Source organism: Aptenodytes patagonicus, chromosome 18 (genome assembly GCF_965638725.1).
Source record: "Aptenodytes patagonicus chromosome 18, bAptPat1.pri.cur, whole genome shotgun sequence".
NCBI classification, from domain to species: Eukaryota; Metazoa; Chordata; class Aves; order Sphenisciformes; family Spheniscidae; genus Aptenodytes; species Aptenodytes patagonicus.
In genome coordinates, this window is record NC_134966.1 from 13,601,097 (window position 1) to 13,623,210 (window position 22,114).

Here is a 22,114-nt window from a genome sequence, read left to right on the forward strand (position 1 = left end):
CGTGCAGCTGGAAGGAGAAAAACAAGATAAAGGCTATGAGGGCATTTCGCATGATCAGGAAGAACAGGCCAATCTGCTAGAGCATAGATGTGTGTGAACACAAGGCTATAACCTATCTGCAAGCTGCAGGTAGCACGTGTATACTTCTGCTTGCTATAAAAGATGCTAACAAAGAGCAATAAAGGTCTTTGGTTGATGCTTGCCAGAGTCCGTGCCATTTAATCCCCACAGTCCCCCCCCCCTTGGGACCCCTCCCGAGGCCACCTTTGTGCCCCAGAGCACTTTTATTGTCCTCTACACCATCTAGAATGTCTCTGTTGAGTCCCTTCTCCCCCAATGATATCTGTACTCATCTCATATCCCCTCCAGAGGTTCTCTTTGTGCGTCTCAGCCTTCTTTTACCTCTGTAGCCCCTGTTAGTCTTTGTAGCTCCTTCAGGATCCCTCTTGAGACTGCCTGTGTACCCTAGAGCATTCTGTTCTTCACCTGTGCCATCTAGGATGCCCATATTAAGTCCCTGGCCCTCTGAAAACATCTGTGCTCTGCTCTAACCCCCTCCCAAGTTCCTAAGTCTCTTCCCTGAGCCTTTGTTTGGCATTGTAGCACCCTCTAGACCCTTTGAGTTCCCTCACAACTCATTATCAGGCTTCCCTTGTGCCCCAGAGCACTCTGTTAGCCTTCTACCCCACCTGAGATCCCTGGTTTGGCCTCTAGGATCTCTTGTGCTGCACAGAGAGAAGCTGTCTGGAGGCCCCCTTGTGCCCCAGAGTGTTCTGTTGCCTGTCTAGTCCTTTGAGGACTCTTCTAGTTCTCTGCAGTGACTAGGTCAGAAAGACATCCTAGGAGTCTTGGTGACATGGAATTGTAGGTGCTATACAGAAAACAATTCCCCCAGGAAGTGAAGGCTTCTTCCAAGACACACTTCTGTTGTCTTATTCAACACTATACAGAATGCATTCCTGGTGTAGCTTTAGTACCATTTGTGGCCTAACAGAAATGAAGGGCAGCCTCATGCTTCTGTTGCTAGTACTGTTACAAATTTAGATCAACTGTTTTTCAGCATAGCCTCCAAGAACCCCAAATGCTTTTAACAGCTTAAAAGAAAGGTTTGTGTTTGTCAGAGTAAAAGCAAATTTAAATTACCTACCTGTTTATATTGTTGCTGCAATATACACAGTCATAGTAAAAGAGCAGATATAGTCTTTCATAGCAGCAGTCTGTTTCTTTCCTGGGCTTGGCATACTGTAAACCTAAGGCAGAGTAAAAGACTTACTTCTGCCTAGCTAGCTGTCTTCATGCATTTTGCTGGTTTTCCCCTCCCCTTTCTTAAGGGATTTTAGGTGGAGTGGTAGGTGGGGCTTAGTGGTATATCAACCTCAGGTCTCAGCCCAGGGATCTCATTCAGCTTGTGGCTTTCAAAGGGGTTAGTGGTCTGGGTTTGTCTTTTGTCAATAGCAGTCTTTGAAGCTAATCAAGATATTTGGAAAGATATGTTTTCAAGCTCAGGGAAGCAGAGGCTCCTCTTTGAAGTAAGGCTAACGGGATGAGTTAAGGCTGAGTAGCGGGTGTAGCACAAAGCATGCTTATAGGGTACAGTTGTTTTTGCAAGTCAATAAATGACTAAAGGATGTTTGAGATGGAGGATGCTACAGCTACATTTTTTTTTTTTTTACAAATACAGATTATATTTTCTTGAACTTCAAAGATTACTGTAGAATGAATGTTGTTTTCTTACTGGATCTGTTGGAGGTGATGAAAGCAGGGATCATCAACATCTTCTGTAGGACTCAAGAGAACATAGTGGTAGTAAGGGCAAGCATGTTCTCTACACTTGCATCCACAGTTCCTTTGTATCCTAAGGAAGTAGGGGATGTACAAGGCATGTGCTTTTTCCTCTATTTTTTGTAGGTGCTACATGGTCCTGGAGGGGCAAAGCTGCATGCTGATGAGCAGTCCTAGGAGGTAAGGATGTTGGCCAGATTGGGGTCAAATTGCAAATTAGCATGAGGCAACTTAGTGATGTTTGTCCCTTTGGTTTTGTAGGCGCAGTGGAGCGCTGTCCTCAGAAGTGGCTGAGGATTTCATAGAATCATTGAGGTTGGAAAAGACCTCTAAGATCATCGAGTCCAACAGTCAACCCAACACCACCATGCCCACTAAACCATGTCCCTAAGTGCCGCATCTACCTCCTTTCAGGTAGTTGTAGAGCGCGATGAGGTCTCCCCTCAGCCTCCTTTTCTCCAGGCTAAACAACCCCAGTTCCCTCAGCCGCTCCTCTTAAGACTTGTGCTCCAGACCCTTCACCAGCCTCGTTGCCCTTCTCTGGACACGCTCCAGCACCTCAATGTCCTTCTTGTAGTGAGGGGCCCAAAACTGAACACAGTATTCGAGGTGCGGCCTCACGAGTGCTGAGTACAGGGGCACGATCACTTCCCTACTCCTGCTGGCCACACTATTTCTGATACAGGCCAGGATGCCATTGGCCTTCCTGGCTGCCTGGGAACACTGCTGGCTCATGTTCAGCTGGCTGTTGACCAACACCCCCAGGTCCTTTTCTGACAGGCAGCTTTCCAGCCACTCTTCCCCCAAGCCTGTAGCGCTGCATGGGGTTGTTGTGGCCGAAATGCAGGACCCGGCACTTGGCCTTGTTGAACCTCGTACAATTGGCCTGGGCCCATCGATCCAGCCTGTCCAGGTCCCTCTGCAGAGCCTTCCTACCCTCGAGCAGATCAACACTCCTGCCCAACTTGGTGTCGTCTGCAAACTTACTGAGGGTGCACTCAATCCCCTCATCCAGATCATCGATAAAGATATTGAATAAGACCGGCCCCAAAACTGAGCCCTGGGGAACACCGCTCGTGACCGGCCGCCCACTGGATTTAACTCCATTCACCACAACTCTCTGGGCCTGACCGTCCAGCCATTTTTTTACCCAGCGAAGAGTAGGTGAGGCTGGGTATGAGAGAGTAGTGGCATGGCTGGTGATTGCTTTTGAACACAATGGTCACTCTAGTTTTCTAGGCACTACAGGAAATATACCGACAGCACCATCTCACCACGGAATCAGAGCAGAGGAGGTGAGTGGAGTGACATGGTGCTTCTGAGGAGTGTGTTCCTGAGGAAGAGGTCTGTGGTTACTGATGTGACAGTGACTGATGGTGCTCTATTACTGCAGATGATGAAGAGGAACCTGGTGGTTGCAGGAACATCTTGGTTAGACGATGTAGTCCTTGTCAAGGATGGGTTCTGACCCCCCTGGCACTCTGAAAGCTAAGTTGAGGGGCAAATGCTATGTCTGTGCTGCGGAGAGGGCTGCTCAGGGGGCTGGCTGGGCATTGGTTGGTTGGTGCTGAGCAATTGTTTTCATTTGCATTCCTTGTCTTTCGCAGGTTTTATTTTTCTGTTATTTTTTTCCTCTTTTCCTTACAAGTTGCTGCTGTTTCTTTTTAATTATTAAACTGTTTTTATCTCAGCCCACAAGTTTTCACACTTTTACCCTTCTGATTCTCTCCCCATCCCACCTGGGCAGAGAGGGAGTGAGTGAGTGGTTGTGTGGTGCTTGGTTGCTGGCTGGGATTAAACCATGACACAAGGTTAGTTTCAAGCCCTGCCTGGCTAATGCTTTAGGCTCTCCATGTTATTCCTACCATCTTGATAGGCCATCCTTGTTCTTCATTGCTGCTGTATAGTGCCTTTTGCTCCATAAACAGCAGTACTCATGCTGTGCAAATGTACCTGTCTCCCAACCTCTGGGAAGTAACTCTGCCAAAGACAAAGAGCAAAACAGCCACGGCACGATCTACAGCAATTCTGCCTCTCAAGAGACCCAGCAGGCCCCTTTCCCTTGCCTCTTACTCTGTCCAGCTAGGCTGGAAAGTGCAGTTGTTGCGGAAACTGCTACACTGTGTCTGCTTCTCAGATTGTTACCTTTGCCCTGTGTACAAGCTGCCGAGGTCATCGACTCTGCATGGGACACAAGCAGCCTGGAGAGCTTTACACCAAGTCATTCCTGTCTCCTACAGGCAGACACTTTCTCAAGAGCAAGCATCTGGGATAACAACAGGCTGCTGCACACTCCAGTCAGTCTAAGATGCTGTTCTCTGGAGACCCGGTGCAGGGAAAGCTGAGGTACATTTTGCACTGCCAATGGCCCTTCACAAGGGAACTGTGCTCTGGTTTTAGCAGAAAAAGGTGCCAGTCACGGGCAGTCATATATCACTGTGCACAGCTATTTGGCAGGTGTCTTGCTTGTTCAAGTAGAGTCATATTTCTTGCCTTGCAGCCTTGATGCCAAAACAATAAGGGGTTCAAGTTACAAAAGCCTTTTGACATCAAAGCAAGATGACAGCTAGATTTCTACCAGCACTGTATTTCAGCTGTGTTGCTAGCTGAGAATGGCTTCCAGGCCAGGAGATGTTTAGAGGGGTCTGAAATAAAGAAACCGAGTGTCGAAGTGGTTGTTTTAAGGAGGTGAATTAAGCAGCCAAAGGAACTGAGCTACTCACCCGACACATTGGCATAACAGCCCATCCAGCCTACTAAGTGTTGCATGTTGCAGGCACCAAAGTGCAACTGTGATGCTTTCTGGCAGGAGCGGCAAGGAGTGCAGAGCTACGCACCTGTACAGAGCAAAGGTGGAACCTCCAGGGCTCTGCGGTCATCTGCTGAGGACTTCTAATATACCAACATGCCTCTTTGCTTTCCCTGCTTCATGGCTAATTACTTTGCATGCTCGAGGGCAGGGTGGTGAGTAACATCCTGCAGTGTCTCTTATCTGAGTGACAAGCCCTGCACAGGAAGCCTTGTGTGTATGCAGGGTTAGGAGAGCAGAGTACTCATAGCACAGAAATGAGGAAAGGTGTAAACAACACAACAAAGCCCAAGGATCACCAGTGTATCGCTCATTTGCAGATCAGTCACTTGCATCTGGTCTGTTCAGATGTGCTGTTTCCAAATAAACATAGCTGCCCCTCTCCTGCCTTCAGGATGTCATCCGTGTTGCTTTTTTTTTTTTAAATCTCTACCCAGCATCTGTTGACTTGCTGATGCTGCATGTGGACCCATACAGCAATCCCTGGGGCTTACTCTGGGGGATGAAAAAAACCCTGTTCCACGGGTTCCCTGGGCTGCTTCTCCTCCCTAGGTAATGGGGCGGAGACCATGGACAGAAACAACTGCCAGACTTTTAAAGCAGCCAAATGCAAAGCGCTGACGTGCCTGAGCTGCTTGGATGCTTTTCGGTACAGAGGCAATGAATATTACTGCCTCGGCCGCGAGTGGGAGAAGGGCAGAGAAATTTAACCCCTGTACTCCCAGTAAGTCGTTACCGTCTTCGGGTGGTGTAAACTGAGCTGAGAAGTCAGTCATTTCTTATCCTACTAATACCCAGTTTAGGGCAGTTAAAGTGACACTGGCGACAAAAAGTCGGTACGGCAGCTCGGGAGCCGCGCATGCGCAGTGCCGCGAGTTGCCAAGCTCACTGCTGCCGCCCGGCGACCAAAAATCGGTACTGCAGCCAGGGAACGGCGCATGCGTGGTGGCGTCCCCGTGCTCAACGTGCCGTCCGACGGTAGCGGCGATGCGATGCTGCGGTGCCTGCGGGGTGATACCGCCGCGCTTGTTGCTGCCTCCCGGTAGGGAAATGCCGTTGCCGCCCCACGTGCGCGGTGTCGCCGGGCTCTCGGCAAAGCGCGGGACTGCGGAGCCGGTGCCGACCCCGGGCACGCGCCGCTCAGCGGGTGCTCGCTGCTGCTGCTGCCGCCTGGTGGCCGAAGTGCGGCACTGCAGCGCAGGCACGGCACGGGTGCGCAGCTGCCGCCTTGGCTGGTGCTGCAGCATGGCGGTGTGCCGGGCGCGGTTCCCGGCGGTGAGTGAGGGCCGGGACCACCGGTGAGGCGAGCGAGCCCCTTCGGTGGATGCGGGGGTGTCTCCTGCCCGCTGGCCGCCCGGGGGACGGGAAGCTTCAAACCGCCCTCTGCGGCAGGCTCCTGGTCTGCTGGAGGCAAGCCGGGTCAGGTCAGCCCCAGCGGCTTACCCAAGAGCTGATAGAAGGGAAGAGGGGAAGGAGGCGGGCACCCCCCCAGGCGCAGATGCTGGGCACCTCCTCAACTTGCCAGAGCTCCCCCGAGCCTTCCCCGGCTCTGCTTGCCCCATGGAGCTGCCCCCAGCTCCAGCACCTCCCCTGAAGCCTGTCCCGTAGCCCCAGGCTGCCCCCAATCCCTGTCGTGAAGGTGACAAGCTGGCCCTCAAATGCGCTTGATTCTTCCTTAACGCAGGTGCCATTAGTAGCAGTGCAGGGAAAGAGCGGCATCTCCAGAAGCCTCCAGAAGGAGGGGATTCGGCAAGCTACAGGTAATAACAGTCACTGCTTCCTCTTTCCCTCTCCCAGAGGCTGCGCTGAGAACGCGGTTGTCCGTTCCTCCCCTGGGGATGCCGTTGACTGCACCTGCCTCAGGGTGGGTTGCGTGGGTTGTCTCTGCCCGGTGTCACTCTCACAGCGTGGGGGCAAAAAGGGACAGGCAGAGCGCTTACTGGCTGTGGACAGGAGCTGCTGCTGCTGAAGCTGGAGAGGCCAGAGAAAGGTGAAGAAGAAGAAATCGAAGGCCATCCGGCCGGCAGCTGCCTCCTGCTGCAGGCAAGAGAGAGCCTGCCGCTCTGGGTGAGGAAGGATTCTTCTTCGTAGTCAGCAGCAGGCCAGGCTGCCAACGTGCACCTCAGGGTCTGTGTGTGTCACCAATAGTGCAGTACAGCTGCGTAGTGCACGAGCGAGTGAGGCTACATGTCCAGGAAGCCTCATCTCTTAAAAGCTGTGAGACATCCATGTATTTTCTTAGGTGGAGGACAGCCAAGCGACCGGAGTTACAGAAGAGGAAGGGAGGAGAGAAGGAGAAAGAAGCATCTGACCTGTCAAAGTCTCCTGGCAGTGCCAAGAGTGAGAGCTGCGGTGAGTCCCGGGCCCTTGGGGCCCTGTCTCCCCTCTTGTGCATCCTGGGCCCTCCCCGCCCCTCCCCTGGCCCCCTCTGTTTCCCATGCTGTTGCGATTTTTTTTTTTCTCCCCCCGTACCTCTCCTCTCTATTCTTCTGTCCTGCTCCCTCTCCCTCTTTTTTTTTCATCCTCTGTCTCTGTCCTGCAGTCCATTGCTGTTTTTTCCTTTTCCATCTCTTTGTCCTGATCTGCATCTGTCTCTTTTCCCCCACAATTTCTCTGGCCTGTTCCCTGGCGTTCTTTTCCTCTCTGTGCCTATACGTGCTGCTTGTGTCCCTGCCTTCCTCTCTCTCCCCTTCCTTCTCTTTCTCTCTCTATCCTTTTGTCTTGCTCACTGTCACTGTTTTTTTTTATTCTGTATCTCACTGTCCCTGTCCCTCTTCCAGTTAATCTCTTACTCTCTCTGACCCTTTGTGCTTCTCCCTGACCATTTTTTTTCGTCCTCCGTCTCTCTGCAGGCCTCCTAATACCTCTCTTTCTTTCTCCAACCCCCTGTGCTTCTTACCGTCTCTGTCTTTCTCTCTATCTCATCATCATTTTTCTCGCCTGTCTTGCTTCCTGTCCCATCATTTCTCGCTATATCCCTTTGTCCCGCTCCCTGCCCATATTCATATTCCTCTGTCCTGTTGACCATCCCAGGTTTTTTTCTCCATCTCCATCCTGCTGCTGCCCTGATTTTTGTTTCTCTGCCCTGCTCCCTGTCGTTCTTTCTGTCTCTTCTCCTCCGTCCCTGCTGCTTTTTTCTCCATCTCTGCCCAGATCCCTGTCCCTTTTTTTTCCTTGCTGTCCCTCTGCCCTGCTTCCTCTCACTATATTTTCTGTCTTTCTCTCTCTGTCCCATTTTCTCTCCCATCCTTTCTAACTGTATCCCCCTGTCCAGGTGGCTGTCCCTTCTTTTATTTCTCTCTTCCTCAGTATTTTTTTCTTTCTCCATATCTCTCTCCCACTGACCATCGCAGTTGTTTTTTTCCTCCAATGCTGTCCTGCTCTCTGTCCCTTTTTTTCTCTCTCTGTCATTCTGTCATGCTCCTTTGTGTGTATTTTTTAATTCCTCCATCTCTGTCCTGCAGCCCATCACTATTTTTTTCCTCTTCCATCCCTTTGTCCTGCTCCCTGTCCTTGTTTCTCCTTCCCTTTGTTCTGCCTGCTGTCCTTTTTTCCTTTCTTGTTCCATCTCTCTGTCCTGCTCCCTGTCCCCCTTCTCTCTCTCTGTTTCTCTGTCCTACTCCTTGTCTTTCCCCCCATTTCTCTGTCCTGTTCCCTCTTCGTTTTTTTTGTTCTCTGTCACTCTGTCCTGCTCCCTGTCACTGTTTTTTCTCATGCCATCTCTGTCCTGCAGCCTAGTGTTGTTTTTTCTTTCTCCATCTATCCCTTCTGCTGCCCATCCTAGGCTTTTTCCCCTCCATCTCTGTCCTGCTCCCTGTCTCTTATTTTTGCCTGTCTTTCACTTTGTCACTCCATCCCTCTGTCCTGCTCCCCATCCCTAATTTTCTTTTCCATTTCTCTGTCCTGCTTTTGGTCCCTGTTTTTCCTCTGGCTTCATCTCCCTGTCATTCTCCATGTTGCTCTCGCTTGCTCTCTATCCCAGTGTCCTGCTTCCCATCCATCTCTTTTTCTCTGTATCCCATTTTCTTGCTCCCTGTCCCTCACTTATTTTCTGTATCCCTCTCCCCTTCCTCCTGTCCTTCCTTCCCCCTGCCCCCCTGCCTCTGGCCTGCTGCTTGTCACTGTTTTTTCTTGCTCCTGCTCTCTGTCTGAGTTCTGTCACTCTGTTTCTCTCTCTCTCCCTCTGTTCTTCCTCCAACCTGTATTTTCCTCTCTCTAAACCTCTGCCCCTAATGCTTCTTTCTCCATCTCTCGGTCCTGCTCCCTGCCCCTTTTTTCCTCTCGCTGGCCATCTGTCCTCCTTCCTCTTCCTGGTTATTCTGCCTTTATCCCCCCATCCCACTGCCTGTCTCATTGTTTCTAGTTACATCCCCCTATCCAGCCAGTTGTCCCTTTTTTCCTTTCTCTCTTCCCTACTCTGGCCCCGCTTTTTCTTCCTCTGTCTCTGTCCAGCAGCCCATCACTGTTTTTTTCCGTCTCCATCTCTTTGTCTTAATCTGCATCTGGTTCCCCACCCCCGGTTCCTCTGTCCTGTTCCTTGCCCTGCTTTTTGTGTCTCTGTCCCGCGCTCTATCCCCATCTTTCTCTCTCTCTCCCTCCTTCCTTTTTCGTCCTTCTTTTCCTCTGCATCCCTTTGTCCTGTTGCTCATCAGTATTTTTACCTTCCGTTCCTCTGTCCTGCTCCCTGTCCCTTACTTCTCTGTCAATCCCTCTGTCCTGTTGCCTATCATTACTTTTGCTGTCTGCATCATCGCTTTTGGCTCTATCCTCCTGTCCTGCTCCCCAGCAGTACTTTTTCTTTCTCCACCTCTCTCACCTGCTCCCCGCCCCTCTCTTTTTCTCTCTGTCATTCCTTCCGCTTCCCTGTACCTCTCTCTCTGCAATCCTGCGTCCTGCTCCCTGTCCCTCCCTGTTTATATCCCACTGTCCTGGTCCCCGTCCCTCTCTTGGCCTCTCTATCTCTCTGTCCCTGTCCTTGTCCCTGTTTTTTCTTTCTCCATCTCTCTGTCCTGCTGCTCATCTCTGTCCAGTTCACTCTGTTTTTTTTCCCCTCTTGGTTGCTCTGCTTTTCATCCTGTCCCTATTTTTTTTCTCTCTTCATCCCTCTGTCCTGCTCTGTGTCCCCTCCCTCTCACTCCCTGTGTGTGTCCTGCTGTGTGTTACCCATCCTTCTCCCTGTTGATTTTTTTCTCTTGCTCTATCCCTCTGTCCTGCTCCCTGGAAATATTTTTTTAATTCTCTGTATTTCTGTTCTTCTGCCCGTCACATTTTTCGTTCTCTGTCTCTCTCTCTCTCCTGCTCCCCATCCTCCCCTTTCTCTCTGTCATTCTTTCCTCTTCCCTGTACCTCTGTTTTTCTGTATCCTTGCATCCCACTGCCTCCCTCCCTCCCTTCCTCCCTCTCTATCACACTGTCTTGCTCCCCATCCCTCTCTTTTTCTTTCTACCCTTCTGATGTGTGTGCCACCATGCTCCCTTTTTATGTGTCCTGGTCTTTCTCTCTACATCCTTCTGTCATTCTCCTTCTCTTGCTCTTCTTGCTCTTTCTCTCTCTCTTCCTCTGTCCTATTCGCTGCCCATCACTATTTTTTCCTCCTCCATCCCTTTGCCCTGCTTCCTGTCCTTGTCAATCTTTCCCTTTGCTCTGCCTCTAGTCTTTCTTCGTTTTCTCCATCTCTGTCCTTTTCCCTGTACCTTTTTCTCTCTGCTCCTCAGTCCTTTTCCCTTGTCCTCTTTTTCTCTTTCTGCCATCCCTCTCTTTTTCTCTGTGACCCTCTGTGCTGTTCCCTTTCCTTTCTTTCTTCAATTATCTGTTCTTACCTGTCCCTCTTTCTCGGTCTCGAATGTTTCTTTCTCCATCTCTGCCCCGCTCCCTGTCCCTTTTCTCTTATTCTCTCTTTCATCCTCCCCCTAAGTTTTTGTCTGTTTATCTCCATACCACTGCCTGTCTCGCTATATCCCCCTGTCCAGCTCGCTGCCCCATTATTCCCCTGTGTCCTGCTCCCTGGCCTTTTTTCCCATCCCAGCGCTGGTTTTTCTTTCTCCATCTCTTTTTCCTGATCTGTCTCCCTCTTTTTTCCCCTCAATCCCTCTAGCTTGTTCCCTGTCTTTTTCTCTCCCTCCCTCCTTCCTTATTCCTCTCATTCAGTTTCTCTCTCGATCCGTCTGTTCTGCTCCTCGCTCATTGTTTTCTCTCTCTTTCCTTCTGTCCCGCTCCCTGACCCTGTTTTTCTTCTGCCACGTCACTGCAGGGCTCCTCATCTCTTTTTTATTGATTTCTCCATCTCACTGTCCTTTTCCCTGTACCTTTCTTTCTCTGCTCCTCAGTCCTTCTCCCTCATTTTATTTTTCTCTTTCTGTTCCTCTGTCCTGCTCCCCATCGCTGTATTTTTGTTCTCTGTATCTGCTGCTCCAGTAATGACTGCCGAGTTGTTCCAGGGGAAGGGTGAGTGTACAGGCACCAAGCTCTGGAGCAGACTCACTCCCAGGACTTACACACGTTAATGAATAAAACACTTGCTGTCTCCTTTGCACTCTTGCCTGTGTTTGTAGTCCTTTGTACTTGGTGAGGGGCTGTCAGAGAGTCTAGGGGAGCAGGTTACATAGTGGGTGTAAGGGGCCATAGCTGCAGCTGTGGGCTGGGGCTGGAGGAGCCCCAGGTGGGGCCAGTGAGGCTGATGGCCCCTCTGTGTAAAAGGGCTGCAGCCCTAGGGGATGGTGCTGCTGGGGCATGCCTGTCTGAGAATGCTGATGAGCTGCAAGGATGTTTCCAACTGAGATGTTCACAGTCAGTTGGAGTCAGGCCCCATCAGGGCAGCTTCCATGGATTTTCTGAGAGCTAGTGGAGAGGAAGCAGGAAGAGTGGCAGGAGATGGCTGCCTCCCTGGGTACCTGGAGGCCTTCCCACCCCCTGGAAAAGGTGCTGGGTGCCTCCCCAACTCAACAAAGCTCCTCCAGCCCTGCTCACCCCGTGCAGCTGCCCCCAGCTCTAGCACCTCCCCTGAAGCCTGTCCTGTAGCCACAGACTGTCCCCCAACCCTGTTCTAATGGCAGCAAGCTGGCCCTTGAATATGCTTTATTCTCCATAAATGCAGGTGCCATTAGCGTCAGTTTAGGGAAAGAGCTCCTGCAGAAGGAGGTGTTCCTGCCTGAGGAGAGCTACAGTCGTCACTGTGGATAGCAGTTGCTTGTTCTTTCCCTCTCCCAGAGGCAGCACTGAAGACTCAGTTGTCGGTTCCTCTCTGGGGATGCTGTTGACTGCATCTGGCTCAGGTTTGTGTGGGCATTTGGCCTCATTCTCCTAGCAGCATGGGCGAAAAGGGACAGGCAGAGCACTTACTGGACAGGAGCTGCCGTGGCTGAAGCTGGAGAGGCCAGAAAAAGGTAAAGCAGCTGAAGAATAAAATAAAGAGGATCCAGCTGGCAGCTGCCTCCCACTGCAGACAGGAGACAGCCTGCCTCTCTGGGTGGGGAAGGATCCCTCTTAGTGTAGTCCTCAGCAGATCCGATCACCAATGTGCACAGCAGGGTCTGTATGTGTAACCAAAAGCACAGTATGGCCATGTATCATAGAATCATTAAGGTTGGAAAAGACCTCTAAGATCATCGAGTCCAACCGTCAACCCAACACCACCATGCCCACTAAACCATGCCCCTAAGCGCCACATCTACATGTCTCTTAAATACCTCCAGGGGTGGTGACTCAACCACTTCCCTGGGCAGCCTGTTCCAATGTTTAACCACTCTTTCAGTAAAGAAAATTTTCCTCATGTCCAATCTAAACCTCCCCTGGCGCAACTTGAGGCCATTTCCTCTCATCCTATCGCTAGTTACTTGGGAGAAGAGACCAACACCCACCTCCCTACAACCTCCTTTCAGGTAGTTGTAGAGCACAATAAGGTCTGCCCTGAGCCTCCTTTTCTGCAGGCTAAACAACCCCAGTTCCCTCAGCTGCTCCTCATCAGACTTGCTCTCCAGACCCTTCACCAGCTTCGTTGCCCTTCTCTGGACACGCTCCAGCATGTCGATGTCCTTGAAAAACTGAACACAGTATTTGAGGTTCGGCCTCACCAGTGCCGAGTACAGGGGCAATGTAGTGTGTGCACTATGTGCACATATGTAGTGTGTGCGCATGTGAGGCTACATACCTGGGAAGCCTCATATTGTAAGAGCTGTAAGACACCAATCTGTTCTCTTAGGTGGATGACGGTCAAGTGACCGGAGCTACAGAGGAGGAAGAGAGGGGGAGACAGAGAAAGACATGCTGGAACTGTCAAATTCTCCCCGCAGCTCCAAGAGCAGGAGCTGTGGAGATTTTTCAATCCCCCCTCTCTGCCCTGTAGCCGGTCGCTGTTGTATTGGGTTTACATGGCAAGGTTTTGTTAGCTGGGGTGCGGGGGCAGGGGCTGCAGGGGTGGGTTCTGTGAGAAGACACCAGGAGTTGCCCCCATGTCGGGACCAGCCAGTTCCAGCTCCAAGATGGATCTGCTGCTGGTCAAAGTTGAGCCCATCAGCAACTCTGGTAGCACCTCTGTGATGGACATTTAAGAAGGGCAAAAAAATGCTGTGCAGAAGCTGTGATAGAGAAAATGTGAGTATGAAACAGCCCTGCAGACACCAAGGTCAGTGAAGAAGGAGGGGGAGGAGGTGCTCCAGGCACTGGAGCAGAGATTCCCCTGCAGCCTGTGGTGAAGACCATGGTGACACAGTTTGTCCCCCCTGCAGCCCATGGAGGTCCACAGTGGAGCAGACATGCACCTTCAGCCCATGGAGGACCCCATGCTGGAGCAGGTGGATGTGCCTGAAGGAAGCTATGACCCCCATGGGGAGCCTGCACTGGAGCAGGCTCCTGTCAGCAGCTGTGGCCCCATGGAGAGGAGCCCACACTGGAGCAGAAAAAGAGCATGAGAAGGAAGGAGCGGCAGAGATGGTGTGTGATGAACCGACTGCAACCCGCGCTCCCTGTCCCCCTGCACTGCTCAGGGGTAGCACGTAGAGAAGTCAGGAGTGAAGATGAGCCCAGGATAAAAGAGTGGGGAGGGGGGAAGGTGTGTTTTAGATTTGTTCTTATTTCTCATTATCCTACTCTGATTTTTAATGACAATAAATTAATTTCCCCAAGTCAACTTTGTTTTGCCTGTGACAGGAATTGGTGAGTGATCTCTTTGTCCTTATCTCGACCCACGAGCTTTTTTGTTGTGTTTTCTCCCCCTGTCTTGTTGAGGAGGGGGAGTGACAGAGCGGCTCGGTGGGCACCTGGCAGCCAGCCAAGGTCAACCCACCACAGTTTCCTTCCATCAGGCTCCCTGTCCCTATTTTTTAATTCTTGCCTGTTTCTTGTACCCTGTTGCTTTTGAAACTTCCTTTCTACCTCTCTGTCCCTATCTTTTTAATTCTCGCATATGTTTCTTGGACCCAGATGCTTTTTAAATTTTCTTGCTACCTTTCCCTCTCTCTGTCTCCCTGACAAAATTTTAATTTCTTGCCAGTGTTTCTTGTACCCCGTTGCTTTTCAAATTTTCTTCTTATGTCTCCCTCTATGCAGCTCCGTGTACCTTTTAATTCTTGTGTAAGATTCTTGTATCCTGTCGCTTTCAAAATTTTCTTTCTACATCTCCCTCTATCCAGCTCCCTGTCTGTAATTAATTCTTCCCTCTCTGTCCTGTACCCTGTCAATTTTACACTTTCTTTCTACATCTACCTCTTTCTATCTTCCTCTCTCTGTTAGTTCTTGCCTATGTTTCTTGTACCCTGTTGCTTTTTAAAATTTTCTTTCTATGTCTACCGCTATCTGGCTCCCTGTTTCTATTTTTTATTTCTTGCCTATGTTTCTTTCCCCCTATCACTAGAATTTTTCCCCATCCCTTGTCTTGTCTCTATCTTCTTGTCCTGCTGGTCCCTTTCGCCTCTCTCTCCTGCTCCCTGTCTCTCTTATTTATTCCTCCATCTCTCTGTCCCTGTTTTCCCCCGCAATCTCTCTGCTCTCCTCTCTCTACCCTGTTGTCCTGCTCCCTGTCCCTCTCTTGTTCACAGCGTCCTGTTTTCTGGCTCCCTGTCCCACGCCTCTTCTCTGCATCCCTCTGTCCTTCCTCCCGCTTCTTCATAGAATAGTTTGGGTTGGAAGGGACCTTTTAAAGGTCATCTAGTCCAACCCCCCTGCCGTGGGCAGGGACATCTTCAACTAAATCAGGTTGCTCAGAGCCCCATCCAACCTGACCTTGAATGTTTCCAGGGATGGGGCATCCACCACCTCTCTGGGCAATCTGTTCCAGTGTTTCACCACCCTCAGCGTAAAAAATCTCTTCCTTATATCTAGTCTATATCAGGAAGAAATTTTTCTCTTCCCTTTTCTCCCTCTGTCCTGCTGCATTTGGGCACTGAGCCTTGTAGCCAACTCACTGCCAGGATTTCTGATGCGCATTAATGAATAAACTTTTTCTGCCTCCTCTGTGCCCCTGGATGTGTTTGCAGCCCCTGGGTGCAGAGCTCATGGTTGTGCACAGGTGCAGGGGGGAGGCTGATGTGCTTTGGGGCTTTGGCAATGGCCCCCTGTTCCCAATGGGCTCCAGCTGGGGTTGGAGCTGGGGCAGCCCCAGGTGTGGCCAGTGAGGCTGAGGATGGGGCTGGCCCTGCTGTGTGAAGGGCATCTAGCTGTAAAGAGGGCACGCCTCCTTGAGGGAACTGGCTGAGGAGTGAATCCAATGGGGTCCCACAGGCAGCTGCCTCCAGCAAGGAATGGCCAGTCCCTGTGGCAAGGAAGGATCCCTCCAAGCCATCCCCAACAGAGCAGACCACCAGCGTGTGGTGCTGGGAGCTCGGTGCCTCCATTGGCTACGTGTGTGAGCCGCCATGTATTGAGGAAGCCTTGCAGATGAGGAGCATTGAGGAGTCCACTGCGTGCTGCTGAGTGGGCGAGGGTCAGACAGGCGGCACTGCGGAGGAGGAAGGGGCAGAGACAGAAAAGGAAGCATCAGGGTGGTGAAGGTCTCCTGCTAGCGCCAGGAGCTGCAGTGAGTCGCGTGTCCCCTCCTCTGTGTCCTGGCCCATCTCTGCCACCCTTCTCCAGATGTCTGCCTGCCCCTCTTCTTCTGTCTCTCTGCCTGCCCACCTACCTGTATTGCTCCCCAAAACTTGTTACTCTTCTGCCAACTCTGCCCAGTACCTCGTTGCCTTTTAAATTTTTTCTATGTCTCTAACTGGCTCCCTCTCCCTTTTATTTAGTTTGTCCACACTGCCTTGTACCCCATTACTTTTAAAATTTCATTTCTCTATCTCCCCCTCTCTGGCTCCCTGACCCTATTTTTTAATACCTCCCTCTGCTCTGTACCCCATCACTTTTCAAACTTTCTTTCTATGCCTCCCTCCGTTTGGCTCCCTTTTCCGATTTTTTTATTCCTTCTTGCTCTTTCCTTTACCCCATTGGTTCTAAAATTTTCTTTATACATATGTCTCTCGCTCTGCAGCTCCCTGGCCTTATTTTTTAATTCTGGCCTGTGTGAACTGTACCCCATTACTTTTTGAATTTTCTTTCTATTTCTACCTATGTCTTCCTCCCTGTCCCTATTTTAAAAATCTTTCCTGTGTTTCCTGTACCCCGCCGCTTTCTAGTTTCTCTTTCTATGTGTCTATTGGGTTTTTAGCACCAGTCTCTGTAGTTGTAAGGTGTCCATTTCGGACCTTTGAGTCACCATGTCACACCCATTTTGATGCGTGCGACCCCCCCCCTTGGCCTGTTTGGTTGTTCTCGTGCCCCCTCCCCAGCCTCTTTGGGTGCATGCACACACACCCCCCCCCCATCTTTCTATAACTGCCTCTATCCGAATTATCTGGTTTTGGTTTATTTTTTTAAATTCTTTCTGCTTTGTTCTCTTTTTGTAGTTTTCTCTCTCCCCCCCTCTATCCAGTTCCCTATCGTTCTAAAATCCTCTCCCCCGACTCCTGTCTGTGTGTCTCATTCTCTCTGTCCCTCTGTTGTCCCACAAGCGGGGTCCGCTACCCGTTGTGCAATAAGCCAGTCTTACACACAGAGCAGAGGTATTTATTTATCTCATGTTTGCACAAAGATGGGTGCTAGGTGGCAATTCCACAAAGCTAGCACGCCACACAAAAGAACTACAACATATTTATATTGTTACATGATTAGTAAAAGCCCACCTAAGTTCATGCTCCTTGATTAGTTATGTTCAAATTAGCCTCGCTTGCCATACAAATTAGCATGCATGCTCCTTGCATGGGGGGGGGCAAGTCTTTCCAGTCTTGAATTGAGTTGGTGGTCACAATCTCTCCCTGCTGCCTTTACTTTTCCTCTAGTTACCACAGTTTTTTGCTGACTTGTTTTTTTGGCAATCATCTAGCCTCCGATGCCTTCTAGGGCAGGATGTTCCCCTTTTAGCAGTCTTTTAGTTCTTCAAGGGTATAGCCATCGTAAGGCATACATTGCCTTATACAAGGTAATCAGGCTAGTACAATGAAGACTACAGTCTAGGTATTAACCCAACCATATGGCTACACCTCCGTGCTGTTCTGTTGTCCTGCTCGGTCCCTTCCATCTCTCTCCTCTGCTCCCCCACCTCTTATTTATTGTTCCATCTCCCTGTGGTTCTCTACTCCATCTCGCTATCCTCCTCCTCTCTGCACTCCATTTGTGTCTCTCGGCACCCTTGTGTGGTTCCCCATCCCTCTCTTGTTCCCAGTATCCCGTTTTCTGGCTTCCTGTCCCATGCCTCTTCTCTACCTCCCTATGTCCTTCCTCCTACTTTCCTCTTCCCTCTTTTCCCTCTGTCCCACTGCCTTTGGGCACTGAGCCTCGTAGCCAACTCACTGCTAGAATTTCTGATGCGCGCGAAGGAACAAACCTTTGATGCCTCCTTTGTGCTCCTGGATGTGTTTCCAGCTGCTGGGCTTGGGGCCAGTGACTGCAGTTGGGTCCAGGGGAGGGGGTGATGTGCTGTGGGGCTGGGGTGATAGCCCCCTGTTCCCAATGGGCTCCAGCTGTGGGCTGGGGCAGCCCAGGTGGGACCCATGAGGTGAAGATGGGGCTGGGCCAAGGGTTTAAAAAGGCTGCAGGTGGGGATGGGCCAGGGCAGCCCCAGGTGCAGCTGGTGAGGCTGAGGATGGAGCTGGCCCTGCTGTGCCAAGGGGCTCTATCTGGGGAGGGGGCTGCCTAGGCACACCTGCATGCAGGAATTGGCTGAGGAGTGAAACCAAAGGGCTTCCAGAGGCAGCTGCCTCCAGCAAGGAAATGCCAGTCCCCATGGCGAGGAAGGATCCCTCCCAGTCATCCTCAACAGAGCGTGCCACCAGCACATGGCGCCGGGAGCTCGGTGCCTCCGTTGGCCACACATACGAGCCATCTTGCATCCAGGAAGCCTTCTGGAAGAGGAGCATCGAGGCACCTGCTGCCTCCTCCCAGGTGGGCGAGGGTCAGGCAGCCAGCACTGCGGAGGAAGAAGAGGCAGACAGAGAAGCCTCAGGGCCATGTAGGTCTCCTGCTGGCGCCAGGAGCTGTGGCGAGTCACGCGTCCCCGCAGCCCATCCCTGCCATGCTTTTCCAGATCTCTACCTGCCTCTGCCTCCATCTCCCTTTCGGGCTGTCCAGCTCCCCAAAGCTTTCTGCTCTTCCACTAGCACTGCCCTGTACACTGTCGCCTTCTACATTTCCTTTCTATGCCTCTCCCTTTCCGGCTGCCCACCCACTATTCTCTCATTCTCCCCACACTGCCTTCTTCCTCATTGCTTGTGAAAATTGCATTTCCAGGTCTCCCTCTACCCAAGCCACCTGTCTCTGCTTTCAGTGATTCCCTCTGCTCTGCACCCCGTCACTCTTCCCGTGTCCTTTCCCTGTGGCTGTCTGTCCGGTTCCCTCTCCCAATATTTCACTTCTTACCTGTATGGCCGGTACCCTGTTGCTTTCTAAATTTTCTCCCTATATCTCCCTTTATCCAGTTCCCTGTCTGTGTTTTTTATTTCTTACCGCCTGTCCTCTACTTCATCACTTCTTAAATTTTGTTCCAATGTCTTCATTTATTTAGTTTGCTGACCTTATATTTTATGTTTTTCCTCTCTGTTCTTAGTCCCTTCACTTTTTAAATTTTCTTTCTCCATCTCCATTTTGGTTTGCTGTTGCTACTGTTTAATTTTTTCTTATGTACTTAATCCCTGTGACTTTTAAAATTTTCTGTCTGCTTTTATTCTGTTCGCTGTCTTTATTTTGCTGTAGTTATGTTTTGTTTACTGCCTTTCCTTAGTGCAGTTGCTTTTAAAATTTTCTTTCTATGCCTCCATTTTAGTTTGCTGTCCCTATTTCGTATTTTTTCCTTTATTTCCCTAATGCCTATTGCTTTTTAAATGTTCTTTCTATGCCTACTTTTATTCCCTTTATGGTTTTCTTAAAATGATTTCTTGTCTTTCCTTAGTGCTGTAGCTTTTTAGATTTTCTTTCTACATCTGTTTTAGTTTGCAGTTACTATTTGTTAATTTCTTATTTCCTTACTCCCTAGTGCTTTTAAAATTGTCTACTTTTATCCAATTTGCTGTCTTTATTTTCCTCTATTTATGCTTTGTTTCTTGTCTTTCCTTAGTGCCCTTGCTTTTTCAACTTTCTTTCTCCATTCCCTTCAGTTTGCTGTCCCTATTTTTTTAAATTTCTAATCCCCCCACCCCCCCACGCCGCGCGCTCGCTACTGCCCCCAACGACCAGGAGCCGGTACTGCAGCCCAGGTGCCGCGCATACGCGGTGGCGCGCACCGGACCGCGCTCGCTGCTGCCTCCGGGCGGCCGGAACGTGGTACTGCAGGTGGAGCGGCGCGTATGCGCGGTGGGGGCGCCACGCCGCGCTCGCTACTGCCCCCAAACGACCAAGAGTCGGTACTGCAGCCCAGGTGCCGCGCATGCGCGGTGGCGCGCACCGGACCGCGCTCGCTACTGCCCCCAACGACCAGGAGCCGGTACTGCAGCCCAGGTGCCGCGCATGCGCGGTGGCGCGCACCGGACCGCGCTCGCTGCTGCCTCCGGGCGGCCGGAACGTGGTACTGCAGGTGGAGCGATGCGCATGCGCGGTGGGGGCGCCACGCCGCGCTCGCTACTGCCCCCAAACGACCAAGAGTCGGTACTGCAGCCCAGGTGCCGCGCATGCGCGGTGGCGCGCACCGGACCGCGCTCGCTACTGCCCCCAACGACCAGGAGCCGGTACTGCAGCCCAGGTGCCGCGCATGCGCGGTGGCGCGCACCGGACCGCGCTCGCTGCTGCCTCCGGGCGGCCGGAACGTGGTACTGCAGGTGGAGCGACGCGCATGCGCGGTGGGGGCGCCACGCCGCGCTCGCTACTGCCCCCAAACGACCAAGAGTCGGTACTGCAGCCCAGGTGCCGCGCATGCGCGGTGGCGCGCACCGGACCGCGCTCGCTACTGCCCCCAACGACCAGGAGCCGGTACTGCAGCCCAGGTGCCGCGCATGCGCGGTGGCGCGCACCGGACCGCGCTCGCTGCTGCCTCCGGGCGGCCGGAACGTGGTACTGCAGGTGGAGCGGCGCGTATGCGCGGTGGGGGCGCCACGCCGCGCTCGCTACTGCCCCCAAACGACCAAGAGTCGGTACTGCAGCCCAGGTGCCGCGCATGCGCGGTGGCGCGCACCGGACCGCGCTCGCTACTGCCCCCAACGACCAGGAGCCGGTACTGCAGCCCAGGTGCCGCGCATGCGCGGTGGCGCGCACCGGACCGCGCTCGCTACTGCCCCCAACGACCACGACTCGGTACTGCAGCCCAGGTGCCGCGCATGCGCGGTGGCGCGCACCGGACCGCGCTCGCTGCTGCCTCCGGGCGGCCGGAACGTGGTACTGCAGGTGGAGCGACGCGCATGCGCGGTGGGGGCGCCACGCCGCGCTCGCTACTGCCCCCAAACGACCAAGAGTCGGTACTGCAGCCCAGGTGCCGCGCATGCGCGGTGGCGCGCACCGGACCGCGCTCGCTACTGCCCCCAACGACCAGGAGCCGGTACTGCAGCCCAGGTGCCGCGCATGCGCGGTGGCGCGCACCGGACCGCGCTCGCTGCTGCCTCCGGGCGGCCGGAACGTGGTACTGCAGGTGGAGCGACGCGCATGCGCGGTGGGGGCGCCACGCCGCGCTCGCTACTGCCCCCAAACGACCAAGAGTCGGTACTGCAGCCCTGGTGCCGCGCATGCGCGGTGGCGCGCACCAGACCGCGCTCGCTACTGCCCCCAACGACCAGGAGCCGGTACTGCAGCCCAGGTGCCGCGCATGCGCGGTGGCGCGCACCGGACCGCGCTCGCTACTGCCCCCAACGACCACGACTCGGTACTGCAGCCCAGGTGCCGCGCATGCGCGGTGGCGCGCACCGGACCGCGCTCGCTACTGCCCCCAACGACCAGGAGCCGGTACTGCAGCCCAGGTGCCGCGCATGCGCGGTGGCGCGCACCGGACCGCGCTCGCTACTGCCCCCAAACGACCAAGAGTCGGTACTGCAGCCCAGGTGCCGCGCATGCGCGGTGGCGCGCACCGGACCGCGCTCGCTGCTGCCTCCGGGCGGCCGGAACGTGGTACTGCAGGTGGAGCGATGCGCATGCGCGGTGGGGGCGCCACGCCGCGCTCGCTACTGCCCCCAAACGACCAAGAGTCGGTACTGCAGCCCAGGTGCCGCGCATGCGCGGTGGCGCGCACCGGACCGCGCTCGCTACTGCCCCCAACGACCACGACTCGGTACTGCAGCCCAGGTGCCGCGCATGCGCGGTGGCGCGCACCGGACCGCGCTCGCTGCTGCCCCCAACGACCAGGAGCCGGTACTGCAGCCCAGGTGCCGCGCATGCGCGGTGGCGCGCACCGGACCGCGCTCGCTGCTGCCGCCCGGCGACCAAAGAGCGGTACTGCGGGTAGGCGCCGCGCATGCGCGGTGGCGCGCACCGGACCGCGCTCGCTACTGCCCCCAACGACCACGACTCGGTACTGCAGCCCAGGTGCCGCGCATGCGCAGTGGCGCGCACCGGACCGCGCTCGCTGCTGCCGCCCGGCGACCAAAGAGCGGTACTGCGGGTAGGCGCTGCGCGTGCGCGGAGGCGCCACCGCGCTCCACGTTGTCGTCTGCCGCTAACAGCAATGCGATGTTGCGGTGCCTGCGAGGTGATGCTGCCACGCTCCTTGCTGCCTTCCGTTAAGAAAACGTCGCTGCCGCCCCACGTGCGCAGTGATGGCCGGCGCTTTGTGCACAAATCGCGGAACTGCAGCGCTGGTGCCGCCCCCGAGCACGCGCTGCCCGGTGGGTTCTCCCTGCTGCTGCCGCCTCGTGGCCGAAGCCTGGTACTGCAGTGCCTCCACTGCCCAGGAGCGCCGCCGCCGCCTTCCCTGCTGCCCCCTCTTGCCCAAAATGCGGTACTGCAGCCCGGCGATCGCACGCCGGCTCTGACCCCTCCGGCACGCCGTCGGCGTCCCGCCCAGGCGCTCTGCCCGGGAGCAGCATGGCGGCGCGCTGGCTACCGGTGTGGTGAGCGAGCCCCTTCGGCAGATGCGGGTGTGTC

At 53.4% G+C, this 22,114-nt stretch overlaps 1 protein-coding gene across 8 annotated transcripts; it reads left to right on the forward strand.

Annotated features, from left to right (window-relative positions):
• Positions 1–5,571: 5,571 nt before the first annotated feature.
• Positions 5,572–13,699, forward strand: LOC143168758 (uncharacterized). 8 transcript variants are annotated; one of them, XR_012996773.1, is made up of 5 exons: positions 5,838–5,866; positions 6,276–6,351; positions 6,834–6,943; positions 11,798–11,973; positions 13,315–13,699. XR_012996773.1 is itself a non-coding variant. In XM_076355538.1 (5 exons), the coding sequence occupies exons 1-4, from the start codon at positions 5,916–5,918 to the stop codon at positions 11,845–11,847; spliced, it is 336 nt and encodes a 111-aa protein (XP_076211653.1). In that variant the 5' UTR covers positions 5,884–5,915; the 3' UTR covers positions 11,848–11,862; positions 13,315–13,699. The 8 variants fall into 8 exon arrangements, 5 of the variants coding, with proteins under 5 accessions (XP_076211654.1, XP_076211653.1, XP_076211649.1 ...); XR_012996772.1 differs by lacking the exon at positions 5,838–5,866 and adding an exon at positions 5,884–6,015; XM_076355538.1 differs by lacking the exon at positions 5,838–5,866 and adding an exon at positions 5,884–6,015 and having other exon boundaries at positions 11,798–11,862.
• Positions 13,700–22,114: the final 8,415 nt, after the last annotated feature.

Coding starts and splice junctions, on each gene's coding strand:
- LOC143168758 (XM_076355533.1), top strand. CDS start 5,916: ATGCGGGGGTGTCTCCTGCCCGCTGGCCGCCCGGGGGACGGGAAGCTT. Junction 6,352..6,833: donor GGGGATTCGGCAAGCTACAG/GTAATAACAGTC, acceptor GTATTTTCTTAG/GTGGAGGACAGCCAAGCGAC. Junction 6,944..11,005: donor TGCCAAGAGTGAGAGCTGCG/GTGAGTCCCGGG, acceptor CTGCTGCTCCAG/TAATGACTGCCGAGTTGTTC.